General features: G+C 44.5%; 1 protein-coding gene across 1 annotated transcript in view; it reads right to left on the minus strand.

Annotated features, from left to right (window-relative positions):
* SPOCK1 (SPARC (osteonectin), cwcv and kazal like domains proteoglycan 1) overlaps window positions 1–22096 on the minus strand; it is a 509861-nt gene that overhangs the window by 266591 nt on the left and 221174 nt on the right. Inside the window, exon 2 of the mRNA XM_049649233.1 lies at window positions 9104–9149. Coding sequence (XP_049505190.1) covers window positions 9104–9149 — 46 coding nt within the window. The remainder of the gene's footprint in view (window positions 1–9103; window positions 9150–22096) is intronic.

The following is a 22096-nucleotide window of genomic DNA, read 5'->3' on the forward strand; positions in this document are numbered from 1 at the left end:
ATTCCATCCAAAGGGGAGAACACAACCCAGCGCAGCTTGGTTTGAGAGGCATAGGGTGCTGGGAGCTCCCAGCAAAGCCAGCAGATGACAGGGACAGAGCCATCAGCACCCCATAAGGAAATGGGGTCTACACAGTCGTAGCTGACAGCACTGAGCTGGCTCACTGAGGTTTGTGAGCACGTGCCGTCTGCCAACCCCTGGCCCTCTGCAACATGATGCCACTTGGTCTCCACTAATGCCCATGGCACAGGCATCATTAGCCCCACTTCACAGAGGAGAAAATGAAGGCCAAATAAGTTATTCCAATGTATGCAGCAAGCTAATGGGAGAGCCAAGACTTGAACTTGAGCCCTTTAAACTGCGCTCTTCCCTCCACACCCTGCAGTACCCATAAGACTCTCTGAGAAAACAAAATACCTCCCACTTTGGCCTTTTTTGCTTTTTACTCTGAGCCTCCGCCCCTATCTCTGATGATTTAAAGGCCCATTTAATTCCACTGGTTTTACTGAAGCTTATTCATACCTCATTGGTTAAACTGTAACCTTTGAAACAGCAGCATCAGGCTTCCAATTTTTCATTTTGTCTTTCGTTATGAAGAAAACATATACAGATGCTATGCTGCCTAAAAGTATGAAAGCTTAACTATCGTGGATACAAAGGACCTCAGGAACCTCCTTTTTGTTTTTTTATTTCAAATTTATTTATTTAAATTCAAGTTAGTAAACATACAGTGTAATATTGGTTTCATGAGTAAAACCCAGTGATTCATCACTTACATATAGCACCCAGAGCTCATCCCAACAAGTGTCCTCCTTAATACCCATCACCCATTTAGCCCATCCCCTCATCCACCTCCCCTCTAGCAACCCCCAGTTTGTTCTCTGTATTTAAGAGTCTCTTAAGGTTTGCCTCCCTCTCTTTTTTTATCTTATTTTTCCTTTCCTTCCCATATGTTCATTTGTTGTGTTTCTTAAATTCCACATAGGAGTAAAATCATATGATATTTGGCTTTATCTGACTGACTTATTTCGCTTAGTGTAATACACTCTAGTTCCATCCACATTGGTGCAAATGGCAAGATTTCATTCTTTTTGATCACAGAGTAGTATTCCATTGTATAGATATACCACATCTTCTTTAGCCATTCATCCATCGATGGACATTTGGGCTCTTTCCATACTTTGGCTAGTGCTGCTATAAACACTGGGGTGCATGGGCCCCTTCGAGTCAGCATTTTTGTATCCCTTAGGTAAATATCTAGTGGTGCAAGTGCTTGGTCATGGAGTAGTTCTCTTTTTAACTTCTTGAGGAACCTCCATACTACTTTCCCAGGTGGCTGCACCAGTTTGCATTCCCACCAGCAGTACAAAAGGGGAACCCCCTTTTTATTTCAGAAATAGGCCAAGTGACGTCAGGAAAGGCCACGTGATTTGCCTGAATTTAACACATTTAAAAAGTGGCAAAGTCATGGCTCACCTCAGCCCCTTCCTGGGTTACCATGCTCTACAGGCCAAGTGGCTTCAGGGAAGAATTAGTCAGTGTGTATGGAAAACGGGTGATGGGCATTGAGGAGGGCACTTGTTGGAATGAGCACTGGATAAGCCAAGTTGACAATAACTTCTATTATTAAAAAAACAAAAATACAATAAAAATTTTAAAATTTTAAAAAATAAAGAAATGCTAAGAAAAAGCAGCACCAACAGCAAAAGAGAGTCAACATAAATGTCTGCCAATGGCGGGGGGGGGGGGGGGAAGAATGGATAAAAAGATTATTGCATATGACAAAATAATAAAGCCATTAACTAGATCTAAAACTATCAAACCAAAAACCTCCAGAAACAATTTTCAATGAAATACACAGATTAGAGAAGGAAATGTTTCTACGGTGCAACATGTAATGTAACACCTTATTTGTAGACCTGCCCATATGACATAAAAGTGTAAGAGCATGGACAGAAAAGTACATTAATTATGTGGCACTTTAGGAAAAGGGGCCAAGAAGGAGCCCTCATTGGATTTCACTTTTATACTTGATGTTTTATTTCTTTAAAATAAGCAAATGGGCATATTATAAAATACATAAATAAACAAAATTTAAAAAAATAAATAAAAGAAGCAAATGGGCAAAGGTAGGCAGGGATGAAAGCTCTAACTTATAACTTGATGTAACTTCAAAGCAGACTGGCTGAGTCAAAAGCTGGGGCACACCAATGTGGATTAATAGTCTTCTGTTGCTTCCCTGGAAGAAATGACTTGGAACATTTAAAAATCAATACTTCAAAAATTTTAAAAACACTATTTGTTTTTTTACATTTTTTTTAATGTTTATTTATTTTTGAGACAGAGACATAGCGCCAGTGGGGGAGGGGCAGAGAGAGAAGGAGACACAGAATCTGAAGCAGGCTCCAGGCTCTGAGCTATCAGCACAGAGCCCCATGCGGGGCTCAAACTCATGAACCGTGAGATCATGACCTGAGCCGAAGTCGGATGCTTAATTGACTGAGCCACCCAGGCGCCCCCAAAAACACTATTTCATTGCCATAATCAAGCAGCAGAAGAAGAGACAACGAAAGGACAGAGGCCAACGGGAAGGTCTGGGGTGAGGAATGGGCTAACGCGAGGTAAGAGAAACTGCCGCTCAGGGGAAAGCAGAATGGTGACATCATGTGGAAAGGGAAAGGTAACAAGCAGACCAGACACAAGGGTACCGGGGGAAAATTATTAAGCTGCTTCCCACAGACCAGGCCAGCTGCCTGTGAAAACCAGCAGAGCTCAAGCCATCAGACAAGGTGAACAGATCCTTCAAAGCTGAGAAACATTCAAGGACATATGAATGCAAATCAGCAGGTCTTTTTGGGGTGAGGTTAACTTCTACAACAGGAGGAACACTGTGGGGACTTCAGATTTTTTTAAGCCTAGCATGTAAAATTCCAGATTAATCTGGAGGGGAAAAAAAAAATCCCCTTCTGAAGAACCATTCTATAAATAAGCAATCTTGCCTCCCCGGAGCACCCTTTAAAACTTGGACAAAACGTGGATGCTGCAATCATCCCCAGGGTTCCGCTTGCAGAAACACAGTTGGAACATGGGAAGGACGCGCTCCTTTTGAGTTTTAGAATTTCTGCTTCAAAACAGTTCAAGGCTTTGGTCGGAATTTGAGCTTGTCGGGATCTTGGTATAATAGATCGGAAGTCAAAGGGCAAGAGTTTTCTTCTTTTCTTCAATTCAAGTGAACGGCATGAGTGAAAAGGGCCCCTGACTTTGTGAGCTTTATTTTTATCTGGAGATCAATTTCTACAAGTTCATATTCTGCTCTGAAGATCACCAGCATCATTTGAGATTTAGTCACAGCCAGGCTGCTCGGGAAGAATGATTAGTATTCACTCCAGAAGAAAAACATTATCTTTAAAACCAACAGCTATTCACTCCATCTAAAACACTCATTTATTCCACATTAAAGGAACTCGCTGGTTTCAAAAAGTTCCATGATAAATCTCCCTTCAGCCATTTGTCCTAAAAAGGCTTGGCTCATCAAGGAGAACTTCACACCCAAATAAATCAGCGGGTTCTGTCCTGTGTGGGCCATGGCTACAGGAAAGAACCTAAATTAATGAATGCTCCCTCACTTTAGGACCTCTTCAAATAATCAGAATTCTATGCTAAAGTAAGGTATTGCTCATATACATAAATTACTTTTCCAAATCCTCCAGTGCAACAACAACAACAACAAAAACCCCTTTATTCAGCAAAAACACTGTGATTAAAGCTTCAAATTTCTTTTTCAAAAAAGACCAGTCAAGAAGCTTTGAAACAACTTTTTAGAATTCACTTTGCTTCTTGTTCATCCTCTCTCTATTCGATAAAAGCAACACCTTTTATTCTTTTAACATAGCACTGTGGTTCAATAAATTATCTCTCTCTTTCTCCTCCAGGCCCTTTGGATAACCTTCCTGAGCCATCTCACTATAAGGCGAAAGAGAATCCTTGAGACAGCACCTTTATTATCACACTGAACGTGACTGTTATTAGCAAAGGTTACAGTGCAGGGATCCTGACCCATACACCATAGGCCCAGACCCGGTGAGGCCACGTTATAGCAGAAAATGTCACCCACATGGTGTCTAGTCACCTAGGGGGCTCAGTCAGTTAGCTGTCTGACTCTTGATTTGGGCTCAGGTCATGATCTCAGGGTTGGTGGGTTCAAGCTCTGTGCTGACGGCATGTGGAGCCTGCTTGGGATTCTTTCTTTCTCTCTCTCTCTCTGCCCCTCACCCACTCACACTCTCTCTCAAAATAAATTAAGAAACTTTAAATTAATTAATTGTGATAGACCTGGGTCACTTACATTAACACTTGCCATCTTATGGATTTCCCAGTTTCCCAGACTAGCACCCCTCACCCAAACCACCCACACCGACACCTGCTTTTGCTCCCAGCCCCCACTTCCCAGCACTAAAACACTCTCTCTGCTTATTTAAGACCTTAGGTGGATGGCTTATGACTGATAACTGGGAGTGTCCCAGAGACGCCTTTCTCACTGTGGTCCCTGTTATCCAACACAGCAGGTATAAACATGGAGTATCTGATAACCATTTAAGGATGGATGGGAGTCAAGAAGGAAGGAACACATTAAGAGCCTGAATCTTTTTGGCCCCAATAACAAGGATCTGGGGTGCACGACTGCAGTGACCCACCCACCTAGTATAAAGCAGGCTGGCTCCAGTTTAGACCTGTGAGCTTCAGAGCCTCCCAACCCTGAAGGCCCCCAGAAGGGAACACAAGGAAGGAAGAAGTAAAACCTGAGTGGAGAAGGAAGGAAGCAACACAGAGAGACAGGTAAATAGGAAGAAGAGGGAATGAAAAAGATCAATTACTTGCTAAGGCAGCACAGACTGAGCACTTACTGTATGCCAGACATTAACTCATTTAATCCTGCCAATGCTTTCCCTGGTGCCCATGCCAGACTGGAAGGCTTAGAGGCAGAGAAGTTAAGCACCTTGCCCAGAATTGCTCGGTGAGGAACTGGCAAAGTCAAATTCCAAACCTGGAGAATCTGACTGCAAACCTCAAGTCCCCACACCTCATTTACCAAAGTGTATCCCACAGAATGCAGCACTTTCTCTGGGCACCAGATAGGTGTGGAGTGAGAAAATGAAAATAAAAGCATGTGGTTAAAGGCAAATTGAGGGGGCACCTGGGTGGCTCAGTCGGTTAAGTGTCTGATTCTGGATGTGGGTTCAGGTCACAATCTCACCATTGGGGAGATCAAGTCTGTGCTTCGGGCTCTGCTACAGAACCTGCTTGGGAGGGCAGAGTGGCTGCCCAAAACTCTAGAATCACTCCAGCAACCTACAGCCTCAGCTGACCTCCTGGAGACATCCACCCCAGGGCCTCCCCTCGCCCTGCTCATCTGAGACAGGAAACGTCTGCATGTGCCCACTGCCCTCTCCACCTGGACAGCCTGCTCAACTCTCCCTGCAGGGTGTCTGGCTTTGGGAACTTCACAAAAGCACTGTCTCACCTGGTCCCTTCAGTTCTGAACTCCTGTCTGTCCCTTCTGTGAGGACATGTGGCATCAAATCATTATGATACCAAAAAAGAAAAAAAAAAAAAAAAAAAGGACCTAATACTTTACCCACATCTCACCAAGAATGCTTCTTAGAAAAGCCTGAGGTTGATGGCTATTATACTCCACTGACAGAATCATTAATGATTCGCTTTAAGACAACAAGTTAAAGACATTCTCAGCCTCATGGAAGGAGACCGCCAAGTGAGGCACTTTTCTTCCAACCGCCTTAGAGTCAATTACATGAGAAGGGCTTGCTCTATGAAGCCCTGTTGTTCACAGTTCGGTAAATATCCTGAGGCAGAGAGCATAATTACAGCCAAGTAACCACTTTCTGAATACCGTGAGTGTCTGAGCTATTCACACCAATACCTAAGAGAAGCAAGAGCTACGTGGGCTTTTCAGAGATCAAGCTACAGAGTTGATGCCAAGTCTGACCGCCTACGACGACGGCCAAATTCCAGAGCTCCCAGGCAATGAAAGGCGCAATGGACAAGTCACCCAAGAGTCCTGGAGGAGGGACACCATTTAGCAGGTATGCCTTGCGTCCCTAATCACAGCTGTTGAGTCATCAAGCTAAAGTCCTCATCACGTCACTCCACTGCTCAAAACCTTTCTATGGCTCCCGACTGCCAAGAAAACAAAGTTCAAACTTCACAGATTGGTATGAAGCGTCCTTCAAAACCTGCCTCAAACCCCCCTTTCTGGCTACCCTCCACCGGAATCCCTCATGACCCACCTTCCTTCCCTTCTTTTCCCCTACATTTGAAGCCCACCTCGTCCCCACCTCCATCAGGAAGCCCTATCCACCCCAATGCCAGGGCAGAGGTGTCATGTGAAACCCTGCCGTGTTTTCCAACAAGTTCCATTTCTACAAACTCCAAGTTGTCCCCAACCCCAAAACCACATGAACCATGTCTGATTCCTTTTCATCTTAGGAGGGGAAAGGACTTCTCTCCGCAGCTGACAACTTTTCACTGGAGTTCAGCAATTCTCCTATTATCTGGAAGATGAAATGCTCTACATCGTCCATGCCTGGGATTTATATTTCACCAAGTGGTGTCAGCACTGATATAGTAACCTCCCATTTTTATTGAGCAGCTCACAATGTAACTGATGACATCTGCTGGGGCTGGTATTTGAGGTGAAGGCTAGCCTCAGTTCTGCCGGCTCTCCCCACGGCTCGGTATGTAAATAGCCCACAGCGGCAACACCTGAGCTACAAAGTGGGGCTTCTTGGCTGAGGTCCTCAATTATACCCCATAAAGTCATCAGGTTTTATCTGAGGAGGATTTATCTCAGCAGATCCAGTTTTCATGCCTACAGAACTAGAAAAAGAGGGAGCAGGGCTGGGAATCTGCTCGATACGCTTGCCTTCATTCCCAGGAGAGAAAAATCCCTCTTCAGGCTTTTTGGTTAAGCAGATTTAAATACCATGCTCTTTTTGATGCTCAAAGTTTCTGTGTGAACACCCAAATCAAGGGAAACTATCGTGTATATCCCCAAGCGGCAAATGATACCCACCTTCCAAGTATTATCTTTCCCAATGTCTACTAGTAAAAATGAAAAAGGCTTCTCCTGATGAAGTTTTAGTATTTGTTTCCAAGTCTTGGGGAAGAGTAAATCTGGCAGTTATTTAGAGAACGTCTGATCCTTACAGGACAAGAACCTATTTCTGGTTCTGGGCTGGAAACAATTAGTTCACTGGCACCGGCAGCTGAGATACGTCCCTCAGCAAAATCGTGGTAGGAATGTTTGTAGAAAGGCTCGTTTGTCAGACACAGACAGAGAACGTGCGGCTCTGTTTCTGAGGGTTCTTCTGAAATGAAGGTATATCCTTTTGAAAGACATGTTTAGAAATTCTGACCCTTTCCAGTGGAGAATTTCTAAATTACAAATGCCTCTGCATGCTTTTACGTGGCTTATTGTGATGTCTCAGTCACTGCTAAAGTTGCAAAGGAGTAAGGCTCTTGGAGGCTGCTAAGATATGAATAAGCTCAGACTGATCTTCAAAGGAAAGCCTTTCTTGGCACCTGCTTCCAAGACACATGCAACACAGTAAGTTCCCCACCTACAGATTCAACACTGGCCCTGCACATACATGCTTTACAGCCCTTAACACATCCCACTGGAACTGGTGACTGACTTCTGCCCATGCTCTACTCTGAGCTCCTCCAGGGCTGGCACTACATAAAAAAAAAAAAAAAAATTTTTATGTTTATTTATTTTGAGAGAGAGAGAGACCATAAGAAGAGGAGGGGCAGAGAGAGAGAGAGGGAGAGAAAGAATCCCAAGCACTGACAATGCAGAGCCCCATGTGAGGTTCCATCTCGCTAACCATGAGATCATGACCTGAGCTCAAATCAAGAGCAGGGCACTTAATCGACTGAGCCATCCAGGCACCCCTACGATTGTTCTGTTCTCCCAGAACCTGGCTGGTGCCCGTGAAAACAGTGCAAGTTCAATGTTTGAAAACGAATGAATGCATGTACGAATGAATAAAATGTTCTACTTGAAGGCATGAGCTGAAATGCATATGTAGAAATTTTAATACTAATTTTGTTTAAATAAAAAAAAACAGGGTCCAGGGTGAGAGCAACCCATTAAAGTCACAAAGGAGGGAGTAGAAGGGGTTACCTTCTACCATGTTACACGTCAAAGCCTTGCTTGATTTCTTGTTGTCAGGTTGGCCATCATGATCACATCAAATACTGAAGCCGCAGAAGTGAAGTTCATCGTCAGAAGTGTGAACCTTTGATACGTGGTAGGTAAACTTTTCCCCCCAGGTTTCAGTATCAATTGCATATACATACTTCAGGTACAACCTAGCACCATTTTCAGCAGCAGAGTCTGTGCCAACAGCAGCCACACATGGGACAGTCGAAACAGGGACATGATTCACGGGCAGGTCCTCGCTGTATCTTAAATAACTCAGAGGAGGACAGTGGTGATGATTTACAAGGGCCATCAGGAGACTGGCTTCATGCTTGCTGGTTATCAGTGGAAAGAGCTCTCTGAGGACCATGCTTACACCCAAGTGGTCATTGAGCAGACTCAGAAAGAAGCTTCCATTTAGAAACCACGATGAACTGATTTAACAAATGAACTATCCGTGCCCTTGAAAGCCTCCTGGGATTAACCTGTTTCTATCAAGGAAGTTTCAATGTTCATGACTCATGTCAATTGCACAGCATTTCCAGGCAGTCTCTTCCACGAATGAAATCACTGGATTCAACCCAACAACTCACCAGGTCATTATAATAAGCATTTTACTCTTTTGTTATTGTTGTGTTAAAAAAAAATCCAATGACTGTAGTTGTCAATTCAATACATTTTTAACAATCTGTCTTAGACAGTCTCAGACAAATAACCAAACTGATAAAATACCTTCCATCACCATAGTCATTTTAGGCTCCCAAGTCAGTAAAATAAGACACCTCACTGGCCTTTTTATGAATACTAGCTCAGCACGCAAGGAAGGAAAAATGAGGCCACATTTCCCACGGAATATACAACAAGAAACATTGCATCCTTTACCTTGGTCAAAAGGCTTGTTGGGATTCCAGTTTCTGAAATAATCATCCTATATAAGGAAAAAAAAAATAGAAAACAAAGGTCAGATTTCAGAAAGCTTCTCACATAACTACACAAAAACCTGCCTTTCTCCCTATCTCCCAAAACACAAAGGAAAGCATGAATGGCTTAGAAATTGTTCCCCAAACAGACATTTATGTGAAATCAAAAATATCAATTTACTTTTCAAATTCTTGTCTTTCAAACTACATGCATTAAACACTGGGAAGAGTAAGAAACATTTCAGCCTCATATGGAAACAACGCTGCTCTTCTCGGTTTGACAGATAAACGGAGACACCTTCCAAAAGCAAGGTGGATTTGCTATCAATTATGCTGCAGGTGATGCCCTGCTGCCCTCACTTATGATTAGGCCTCTGTGTTTGTAACAGCTGATAATTTCAACTGTCAACATTCCCTTCATGCAGAGACACATAACTTGCAGTGCAGTTACAGTTTTCCAACACTGGCAAAAGTTAAAAGCAGAGGACCGTCCAAATGTGAGCATTAATCAGAGGCATACATTTAGCTTCGTACCATTTGTTCTGGATGTGTGACAGCAAAATAATAAAGACTGGCCAATCCACTCAATGCTGCTTATATCAATTTATGCTGAGGAGAGACACTTTGTTCCTTGGAAATTCACTGGGGTCCAGGCCACTCACTTATTTATAGTTACATGAACCTCTTCTCCCCTTTTGAGAACCTCTCCTTCTTAACTGCTGCCTGCTCTCTTTATCCTCCCCTCCCCCACCTGCACTGTCCCCCAGCATACCCACTCTGTCCCAGCAACCGGTTTGCAAGGTGAAGAGGCTTCACACGCGTTTATCACCCCCACATCATTTTAGGGCTTGCACACCTTTTCAGGTCATTTCCTCCTCGACCTAATCTACCCAACATTATTTGCTGTCTGTGTTTTTGGCAGGTACTGTGCATGCTGCAGAGTTATAGAGAGCTGCCTACAAAGAGGCCTCAATTTCTCTTCCAGAGAAGCTAATTTACATCAAAGTGCACAATTAGTTTAAATTATTGTCCACATTGTCTCCGGCTGCAGTTTGTCTCCGACAAGATCTCCTGTGAATTTTATCAGCCTCTGTGTCATTCAATTACCTGGCTTTATTAGATCCTTGTTGAGTTCACCTAAGCCCTTAAATAGATTTTAGGAAACTGGATTTAGAGTAAAATCACAACATATTGCTTCTTGGGCAGTGATTCCATTTTCCAGAACATGAATAAACATGAACAGGTTCCTCTGGAAGCTAGGGATTCAGCATTAAATTGTTTTTAACTCCAAGGAATTGGGCCACTTTGCTCTGGCTTTAATGTTAGGGCATGACTGACCTTCTCACCCATTTGGTTAAGAAGTCCCTAAGGGCCACACCATGAAATATCAATGAGAAAGCTTAAAACAAGCCCTCTGCTATGTCTCTCCCCACCTATGATTTTAAATACAATCCTAATCTTTTGAACTCTGTGGTTTGAAACTCAGCAGCCCAGGTTAAATGAGTCCAAGTTAAGGACTGGATGGGGGTGGGGGGGCTTAGCCTCCGATTTCTTAGCTGGATGGTCGTCAATGTGCTCTCAGCTCTATACACAAGCATGTCACCGACACATTCTGCTGGTCACGAGGACAGGAGAAGAATGAATCTAGGAAGAACCTTTCCTCACTGCTGGAGAAAAAAATAACATCCATCCTTCCAACCGTGGTTCATCAGCGCCCTCTTCACATATAGAGCCCAGCTTCCTATCCCTATCCTCATGCAATATGATCTACTTGAACATGCTGTTCTAAGACATGGAAGTCCTTGGAAGCTTAGGATGTGTGTCCGACAGGGAAGGACTGAAGCCGAAGACAAGTTCCTTTACTTTAATTTCACTTGCCACATTCCCTTTGATGTCAAAGAAAGGTATGAGTAAGTCTCAAGAGCTGAATATTCCCTAATGATTTCAACCTCCTTTGTAACCGGGATGGCATGTGAATGAAGCATGCTTCTGGACCTTGTCATTTTTCCAGGTTAACTACAATGGCCACTTTTACATATTTCTCAGGGGGGAAAAAATCACCATTTTAAATACAAAGCCTTTCAGTCATAAAAGCAGGTATGTGCATTCAAATAGTTTCAACTGATTGCAAAGGTAAAAAATACTGCCTAATTGCTGCCAAGATGTCAAAGTGCACCTTGAGTGAACAATCGTTATGCAAAGGCAGTCCTTCAGGGAGCCCCTGGCCCAGCAAGGCCAAGCACGGAAGGAAAGTGATTCCCTGCACCTGACTGCTTTTGCTCTGCTTTAGGAATGTAGGTTGCCTAGGCAAAAACCAATGAGCCAGGAGCAGATAAACCCACGAGTGTAACTGTTTGGCTAGAGCTAAGAGAAACCCCTATCAGAGGCCAAGGTCATGAACACGTGGCAAACAGGGAAGAACCAAGAGCCCAGCTGGGGGGTGGTCAGGGAGCACCGGGGTGGGGCATGGAGGCAGCAAAGTGGAGGATGAGATGCTGGGCGGACAGAGCACCCCGCCACACGGAATGTGCCAGGTCTTACTGGCCCGCACACAAGGCAAGTCCAAGCAGGCAGCGGCGGTATCCATCGATCCGCCCCACGTCTGCGAGGATTTCCAGTGAGGCAGCATCTAAACTCAAGTGGAAAAAGCCACAGATAAAAGACGGCCCCTTCTAGAGCTGCACCTCCTGAGAACGTGCTCATCCCTGAATCCCACTTATCAGAAGGACAACTGTCTGTGGCACTGAACCAACACTATCAGCACGAGGGCTGGTCATTTCTCCTGGGCTCAAGACTGGAGACGGGGGGTGGGGAAGAGAAACCACCCCAGCTTGTCTTTTATTTTCTATCTAAATTAATACAGCTATATCCTCTTTACACTGTCCTAAAATAGACCCATGACTTCCGGTGCCGTGGGCAGTTCTGCCAGTTTTCTCAGAGTTACAATTCCCACCCTGGGAACCATGCCTGTCCCCACAAAACCCCAATGCCGCAGTGAATTAAAGAGTGTTCCCGCTGCACGGACCCCAGAGTCCCTTCCAGATATCAGCCCAGGGCAGGACTTTAAGAGCCCCTGCCTGTCATCTTCCTTCCAGCCCAAGAAGGTTGTGACCTGGTCAAATTCAGACTGTGGGGGAAAGGTACACGGGATGTGTCAGATCAAACTTGCCAGGAGAGGCGAGCGTGTCTGAGTTGGCCTCTTAACTGGTCATTTTATCATCTAATGAGGAGGCTTTTCAAAATGACTTGCAAGGACCCCAGCAACAGTTAATTTTTAAAACATAAACCTAGATAGAAAGATGCATATCTAAATATAGTCACTTACTAAATTCAGCAACGCCTATTAGTGTATTATGCAGGCTAAGGAATGAAGGCCAGCAGTGTTACCACATGTGTATATTTTATGGGCTCTACTACATAGCGTAAATTCAGGCCCCTGCTAGACAGGGCAGAGAACAGGCTTCCTCTAAATTCTAACCATATGAGGGAAGGCTGATTCCATTTTATTGTAGCATTGCTTAAGTGAAACTTACCCAACGTTTTAGGTTCTGTTAACATCTAGAAGAACCTATCAATTTAAACAGAGTCTCAAACTTGAGCACGTTCACACTTTCATCCAAAATCATGAAACGTCTCAAGGCAGGAGGATAAAGGTGCAGGAAGCCAGAATCAAAAGTTAGCGTAACAATCACAGTAACAAAGTGACACATCATGGGGCACCTGGGTGGCTCAGTCGGTTATGAATCGGGCTCTTGATTTCAGCTGGCTTCCTGGTCTCGCAGTTTCTGAGTTTGAGCCCCGCGTCGGGCTCTGCACTGACAGTGCTGAGCCTGCTTGGGTTTCTCACTCCCTCTCTCTGCCCCTCCCCCACTCTCACTCTAGCCCTCAAAATGAATAAAGTTAAAAAAAAAAAAAAAGAGGGGCGCCTGGGTGGCTCAGTCGGGTTAAGCGTCCGACTTCAGCTCAGGGCATGATCTCATGGTCTGTGAGTTCAAGCTGTGCGCTGGGCTCCATGCTGACAGCTCAGAGGCTGGAGCCTGCTTCAGATTCTGTGTCTCCCTCTCTCTCTCTGCCCCTCACCCATTCATGCTCTCTCGCGCGCTCTCTCTCCAAAAAATGAATAAACATTAAAAAAATTTTAATGAATAAAAATAAAAAGAAAGGACACATCATTACCTGTGTAGGATGAGAAAGAAGGCAGTGGTGCTCTTGTTAAAGAAAGAATCAAAGACTGGCAAAGATTACAGTCCCACTTATTTTAATCCTCTGCAGCTGATCAATGCAGGGGGCAAAGACACCTATTTCTCCATTTATCTCAGTAAATATCCTCCTAACACAGAAAAGGATCCTGTAAAATTACTGGCACTCAGGGGCTGGTGCAAAGGAATTTAACTCTGGGTTTTCAACTACTTTAGAGACACTCTGTTTTGATAAACATGCACGGGAAAGGAAGTCTATTTAAAGTGTATACGTATACAACACATATTGTATATTATTATACAATTATTATACAATTATTCTGCTCTGTAACTCATCTTCCCACAAAATCGTTAAGCCTCCCTAGCACGAAATGATGCAAAAAATGTTCCTGCTATAATTTGAGTGATTCAAGTCTGTTCATCATGGATGATGGTAACAAATTGGAAAAGCTATGGTTCCATCCCATTCTGAATGGGAACCTGAATTTCTCTTTCACTGTCCCAGAGCCCCAAGATGGCGGGTGCAATTTAGCTCAAATATTCCCCAAGGATTTCCCTTTCCAGGAGTGCTCATTTCAGCTCCACACAATGTCGACCCAGACTCTGAGGCAGAGATGAGGTGGCAGGACAAAATGGAAACCATTTATGAAACCCAACTTGCCTTAGTTTCACTTACAAATGTGGTGATGTCATTTATTATCTACCTTACAGCTCCAGGTAGTACAGATCCAAGACACTTAACTCATGTGGAACACATCACTTCCCCCTCATACATATTTTAGCCCAGTTGTTTGCACTCTGCAGTTTCATCTAAAGATTACCTGAGATAATACAAATCATCAGCCTTGCAAATAAATGGGAACCTCCCCAGTCTCAACCAGGAGTGAGCAACAGGGATCCAAACAGAAGGAAGGAAGGTGAAGGGAGGGTGGATAGCCTCTGTGGCGTCATCTGTGGACTCGCGGTGGGTAAATGCAAAGGGGAGAAGAAGCACTCCCCTGCAAGGTCAGGCAGACCAAAGTGGGGTTTGCGGATCCCGGATGGGGTAGATCCCCATTTACTGAACCCAAAAGCTTGACAAAGAGATTAAGGGACTGTAAGCAAACCGCTCACCCAAAGATTCAGTGCACCCTAGTTCTGTTAATTTTCACACCACTTGACTGGGAACGTTAGGGGGAAGGGCTGGTCGGCAGGTGGAAAGAATGTCTCTAAAACGTACCAGAAGTCACTGGAAAGGTGAGATTCCCAGATGACATCATATAGTGCCTCGGCTGTATAACTAGACATTTGACCGCAATTTTAACTGGCACGCAATTGCAATTTCTACTACCCCATCTACTGGGCGGTACAAAACATTCCATTTATTTACTGGGAAAGGAGCTGGCTTCCCATACCAGCCACCTTATCTCTGTCCAGTTCTCTCTCTGGGCAAGCGACAGAGAACTCCAGCAGGCCTGTCCCGCCCATTCCTGGCAAACAGCCCCACCAGGGAGGAATCCTTCTGAATGAAGTGGCTCAGCTAAGTGGCCCAGCTTGTTTCAGTGACCTGAGGCCCCACCGAGCTTCCCTCCACAGACCCCCACTCATGAGAACCGTGTATGCCAGCAAGTGGGAGCTGTGTGCATGAATGCATTTCCATGTGAACGCATCACTGCCACATACCTGAGCCTAGCCTACCTCGGGGCAGGGAACGAAGATCAGACTCACCTGCATATTCCCCCAAGGCATCACTCAAAAGCACACAATGAATCCTACCTAAATCGTGTAAAATAGAAGGAAGCTGCTCCAGCCTTAACATCTTTGTGTTCCTGTGAAAGTCCCATAACTGTTACTGGGATGCATGTAAATACAGGTGGGTATATGTTTATACAGACACTCTAAATCACTTTCTTCCTGAATAGAGCGATTCTTTGATAAATTGGTTTGACATTTGGTATAAAGTCCTGCAGGCCCTAGACAAAATGATTTAGAAAATAACAATGTCAGTTGCTCTGCTCTTTCAATAAATAACACACCAGTAAAACACAGATAATAACTGACAATCATACTTGTACTATAACTAATGAGAAAAGATAAAGCAGCAAATGGACTGTTTATATGCATTTGATAAATTGCATCCCCTGGATATACCAATGAAAAATAAATGTGTGCGGTGCTGGTTCACTGAACTAAAACAAATATTTACCACTGAGATTTAGGATTAAGAATGAAATTTACATTTTATTTGGCAACTATTTGGATGCTATGTCTACATACAGTTGAAAAGTCAAAAACCTACCTCAACTTCCTGAGTACGAAAGCATTATAAATGAGAAAAAAAAAATAAAAGAATCAAACAAGAGGAAGGAATGTAAACATTTTCGATAATTGCATCAAATTTTCATATTATCATAACATTACAAAGATCATATGCAGATATTTTCTGTTAAGTCACCAACCATCATACATTTGAAAAAGTGCCGTCGTTCATTAAGTTCATGGGGAAAAACATTAGGTTACTGGGTAGAATAACACAAGTGGGGAAAAATCAGAGTGTGCTCTAGTGATCCATGTAGTTATTGCAGACAAAACAGCAAAATCATGATTAAATCCCAACACTCAGTCATGATTTCTATCTATGAGAATTTCAAGTGAATAATTTCCTATGACACTGGTCCAAACGGTGAAATTCGGTAAAAATCCTGAGATGACATCAGAGACCAGAAGTAACAGACCTTCTACATTTCTGCAAAGAAATTCTCCTGCCTTACAGCTCCAAAATAGCTTGAAGGGGTCTAAAACCTGAGGAAGACATGAATTTAGGTCTTAGAAACAGGTAATATAAGATTGTCATGGCTCCTTTAGCCAATTAAAGGATGACAGCCACCACAGAAGAGTTCCAGCTTCCTCAGGACTTTCTATGTCTCCCCATCTGTCCATCCAATCTGAGGTTGTGGAAGTGACCCACTGTCTTGTTCATTTCTCAGTGAGAAAAACCAAGTCTGAGATTGCTTCCCAAAAGTATGGTCTGCAGTGGTTTTCGTTCTGGGATATGAATGGGTCTATGAGGTTATGTGTGTATTCGACCAAGCCAAAGGACATCCCCCAGACTCAAAGCCATCCCTATCCCCGACTTTATTAACAATATTATCAAAATACTTGTGCTAACCACGAGCTGCCTTCTGAATACCCAGGAAAGAAACAGCCAGAACTATGGAGGCAAAGGCAGAGGAGACAGGATAAAACAAGACCAGCTCTGATGCAGATATGGGTTTAAATTCTTTCTCTGGCACTCATTGGCTGTGTGGCCCCTGCACAATCACTCAGTTTCCCAAGAGTCACACTTCCCTTATCTTTCTCTTATCCGCAGCCACCTTGAAGGTGGCTTTTTATAGGACTGTACTGTATAGGACAAAAAAAAATCCGTGCACAAGTGGACTCACACAGTTCAAACCCATGTTATTCAAGAGTTAACTCTAACAGGTATAAAATTTCAGTAATGTGACTTCTTGTGCATCTGAATCTTACCAATTAGGCCCAAGTGAAGGGAGGCCAATTGTACCTGGTAACAATAATTATCAAGTCTTTTAGATACATGTAATTTTATTAGTGTCACGTACGAAGAGGAGCTTAGAAAAATAAAAAATCAGTGAAATTTGAAAACTTGAGTTCCAGGCATGTCTCTGTTTCAAGGTCAGGCTTATACTCTCTAAGACTCAGCGACCCCATCTTTAAAAAAACAAACAAACAAACAAAAAAAAAAAAAACAAAGGTAATACACCACAGAGCTGTTTGTGCATCGAGTTTTGAACCACTATTAAATATTACATTTAACTCAATTAAAGTTTCTATTGTAAGTAACTATATCCTGATAAGGAAACTGGGCAAGCTCTGGACAGGTGACATTTCCATGTCATCGCTGTATGGATGGAAAAAACAGACAGTGTTTGGCACACCAAAATGAGGCCCTTGCCATCTTGCAGCATGTGAGCCTTTACCTCAGAGAAAATACCAATTATACACAGAAAATACCATGAGGCCTACCTTTGTCCAAGTAGCACAAATTCCAAGTTGAAGAGTTCTGTGAAGGCCACTCCTGCCACATCCGTAGGCTGTCCAACCATGAACAGCCAGACACTACCTTCTAGACTATAAGGTACAGCTATTAACTATCACCTCGCCCCTTCTCCCGCCCCACTCATCCTGCGTGGGAGGCATGACTGGGGACAGTAGACGTGGTCATCCTCCTTGCTGACCACTGGACTCATTGGAGGGCTTTCCCAACACAGATGCCTCAGCCAGGAGCAGCCGCTTCACTGGTCTGGGCTGTGGCCTCCACAGGGGGGACAGTTTTGGGGTTTTTTTTTAAGTTCCCCAGATGATTCTTTAGCCCTCAGGGGCTAAAGGAAGCCACACATCAACTCAATCACAGTAAATGAAGGATGACTCAGGAGTAGTCTGGCCCACAAAGGTAGCACACCAGATGCAGCCCATCAAAGGCCTAACTCTGTCAACATCCAGAGCTTTCCAGAGTTGACTCTTCCAATCCCAGGCTAACCCCTCAAGGCGTCCCCAGCTCCATATACAGCACGCATGTCCACTGGCTGCCCAGGAGAGAACCCACGTCTCAGGTCAGACTCCTCTTCCTTCCTTTTGCTGTTCAGGCAATAACTTCAAGGGGGGGTGGGGGTGGGGGAGGCAATAATGGGAACCTGGGACTAGTGAGGTGACACTGGTGGATCTTGGGTTGATCAAACTGTACAAGAGACCTGCAGGTGGGGCTATGCCCCATACCCTCACCCCACATATATTCATGCCTGAGTCACCTGCAAGGAACAAGCAGCCTTCAGGACTTGGCTCACCACAGCTGTGTTCAAAGTCAGGCCTTGTAGCAAATTGAAGTTCACATCAAAAAGTTCAAATCCAAAAAAAAAAAAAAATCAAAGAGTAGTATTACTATTAATCATACACTAATAATGGCAGTTACTATTTGCGAATGGGCACAAGGTGCCAGACACGGCGCTAATAAGCCCTATGTTTTATTTCACCTAACCTTTACAATAACCCGCTAACATGGGGGAATGAGGACCCCTGTGAGGTAGCTGGGGAAATAGGAGCTCAGAGTGAGGAAATTATTACATAAGATCGTGCAGCTAGTAAGGGGCAGAGGAGAATGTGAACTCACTTTTGCTCAAGTCTAAAGATCATGCTCTACCCACCAGATGACGCCACCTCAGTGCCACCGTATGAAGGGAAGAGCACAAGGTATGTGTGGGATGGAGACCCTAGGGAGGGGCTGGCAACCCTGGGAAGATGCCAGCAGGAGAAACCAAGGGATGGGAGACGAGAGGCCTTCAAGAGGCCCTCTCTACTGCTGCCATGAACTGTGTGTGTCTGAAGCCTCAGGTTTCCCATCTGTGAAATGGCAGGAATAAACACCTGCTTTACAAGGTCTATGTGAGATTGGATCGCAAGTCCATCCGTCATGCGCGTGGATCCAAGAGAGGAGGGAGGACACCCTGACTCCCTGATCCACCCCTACTCAAGACGCTGGCCGGGGTTTCAGAACCATGGCCATGAGCCCTGACAAAGCAGCCTCAGAAGCCCTCCGCCTTTGTGTGCTCTGGACTGAGTGCTCACACCTGTCTGCCACCAGCACTCCCTGGAGCCCGGTTCAAAGTGAAGTATCCAATGCAACATCAAGGCACAGCATGGAGGAGGTGGTGGCTTTGGCACCAGCCATCTCTCTAGGAAACCACGGCTACAGACTTTGCATGAAATTTTCATTAGCTGCACAGCTAGGCCTGCTACACTTCCTCCCAGCCCTGCCATTCAGCCTCGGCTCTTCAAGGGAACATCTGGGAAGCGTAGCAATGAAGACTCCCTTCGCTGTGTCCCCAAGTGTCCTAGCAGCCACCCTGCCCACCCTCCTGTGCATCCTGAGGCTCTGGCCCTCGGACCACTACATAGCAGATACTCCCTGGCAAGAGAGCCCCAGAAACAGATCTGGTCAACGTCTTTTGTCCATGCCAGTGGTGTCAGTGTCGGGATCTGAGGGTACTCATCTGAGATTTACAACTTCTGAAGTTACAATCCCCCATGGTACGAGGTAATCAGGGCAGGCAAGCCTGCTGAAAAATGGATCCACACTCCTGAGCCACAATTTACCTCTTACAGTCACCGACAAGGCTTCCATGGAGAAGGGCGGGTGCCCCCTCTCTAAGGTTCCAGCCATTGCGAAAACTGGGGCTCACCAGAACAACCCTCTGAAACCGAAGACCCCCATAGGACCCACACTCCCAACAGCCACTGGGTCCAATAAACACATGGTCACGGAGACAAGCTACCTTTCCTCTCACTCAGCAAGAGCTGATGCAATTCTGTGAAGGATATGACAGAGCCTCTCAACCCCAGCATGCCAAAAAAGATGCTCGGTACACTCAGGAGACTTAGAGAACCAGAAAGCACTGCAGCCAGGCTCCACGCTTGGGAACCTGGTCACTGGACCTCTTGGTCCCAGACAAGATGTATCTATGTCAGGTGACAAGATGGAAAGCCCAGAGACACTGCAGGAGAGCAGTTCTCATACTAAGAGCAATGTGCATTGAGTCCCCCAACAGGGGTCCAGCCCTTGTTTTGTGGGATCCATGTGCAAGTCTACTCCATGAACATATGGCTGTCCCATTCCTCTGCAGGGAAATTCCTACAATCTGGCCATGCTCATTTGGGGTCTGGAGTGCCCGCAGAGACAGAGGAAAGGTGAAGCTGCCAAAGAAACTGGGGCAGAGATGCAAGGACCTTGATGCCTGAGGAGACATGCAGATTTTAAGGCATTGAGGAACCACTGGAGGGCTTCCTTAGAGGTGGATTCCATCAAACTGGTATTTTCTGAACCATGCTGGGCTTACTCTGTGTGGGACAAATTAGAGGCAGTCCAAGTGAAACCAAGGACACCAGAGCCCTCCAAGGCAAAGTTATCAAGTGACATCATTTACATGGTAACAAAACACACATTCAACAGACATTTATTTCTTGTGGAGGAACACTTTGCTGGCAGAAACCATCGTAATACCTTCATTTTTATGCTCTTTTTCCATGTATTATTTGGGGAAATAACGGAACGTTGATAATAATGCTAGTCTCTTCCAGTTCCAAAATTCAGTGATTCTAATTATGTCAAACAATCAACTGTGCCTGAAAGCTCTATATAAATAGAGTAGGAGCAATTTTCGCAGAGTAGCAAGACTACTATTGAGACTCTACTAGACTATAATGTACTAGAGGAATCCAAGATGCAGCAAAGCAGTGAGCTGCCTTTGCTTTGCTTTTTATTTTTGGTTCAAATGGAAGGACCTAATATGAACACAAAGAGTAATTATGTCCTAGATCTTTAAAAATCCTCTTCCTATGAAATAACTTTTGAGCATTCAACAAAGAGTCCAGTCGGATTTTTTTTTTCACATGATGCTCAGAGGTACTGACACAGAAGCTCTAGCGAAAAAAAAAAAAAAAAAAAATCTCCAAGATCAAATTCTTTAGCTCAGCTACCTTTTCGTGTGAGGGGGAGACTTCCGGAAGAAATCACGTAAGAAGACAGGAAGAATACAGAAAATCAAGAAGCAGTCCAAGGGGCCCAACAAGCAAGGGTAGGTACTTCATCCACTCCATCACCACACCATCTCGGGGCCCAGAGCCCACCTCCTCAGAGGCCTGGGAAAGAAAAACAGGAGCCATGGCACCAACACACATGTACCAGGACTATGTGGCTACTATGCTGGAGTGGTGTTGGGTCCTGTTGGTTAAAATCCCCTTCTCAGTCAGTCAGTTGCATGGTCACATTTTCTAGGTATCTCAGCATCCTTAAGTATTGTCTATGACCCACAGGAAGAAGGAAAGAAAAAAATATAGAAAAGTGCGGGGGGGAGGGGTGCCCGGGTGGCTCAGTCGACTAAGAATCTGACTCTTGATTTCAGCTCAAGTTATAATCTTGCAGTTAGTGAGATCAAGCACCTCGTCGGGCTGTGGGCTACTAACACGGAACCTGCTTGGGATTCTGTCTCCCCCCTCTCTCTGCCCTTCCCTCACTCATTCTCTCACTCTCGCTCGCGCTCTCGCTTGCTCGCTCTCTCTCTCTCTCTATATATATATATATATAGAAAAGGACTACAGGAAAATCAAGATGGTTATAATGGTTGGGGGAATATGAAGCTGCTTATACTTTATTAGTTATCAATTTAAAAAACATGACATGGGGGTACCTGGGTGGCTCAGTCCATTAAGGATCTGGCTCTTAATTTCAGTTCAGGTCATGATCTCACAGTTTGGGAATTTGAGCCCCACATCAGGCTCTGGGCTAACAGTGCAGGGTCTGCTTGGGATTCTCTTTCCCTCTATCGCTGCCCTTCCCCTGCTTGCACTCTGTCTCTGTCTCTCTCTCTCTCAAAATAAAATAAACTTAAAAAAATCAACATGACATGAATTACTTCTTGTATTTGTATGTTGTCTACTCACTGATCTGTTTACTCATTCATTCATTCAAAGCTCTATAGAAGAGGGAAAATGAGGACAGCATCACTCAACCATTACAGGCGGAGAAACTCTAGTGCACAGAGATGTAAAATCATTTGGACACGAATTCACACAGCACTAAAACGTGCAGTAGAAGATCCATGTAGACCAACAGCTTGGGCTGAGAAATGTACCCATGTCCCAGACAAAGGAAGTAACAGTGAAACGCTTCTTGGGCCATGACCAAGGCCAATGAGTAGGAACATTCC

Source organism: Panthera uncia (assembly GCF_023721935.1).
Source record: "Panthera uncia isolate 11264 chromosome A1 unlocalized genomic scaffold, Puncia_PCG_1.0 HiC_scaffold_17, whole genome shotgun sequence".
Classification (NCBI taxonomy): domain Eukaryota; kingdom Metazoa; phylum Chordata; class Mammalia; order Carnivora; family Felidae; genus Panthera; species Panthera uncia.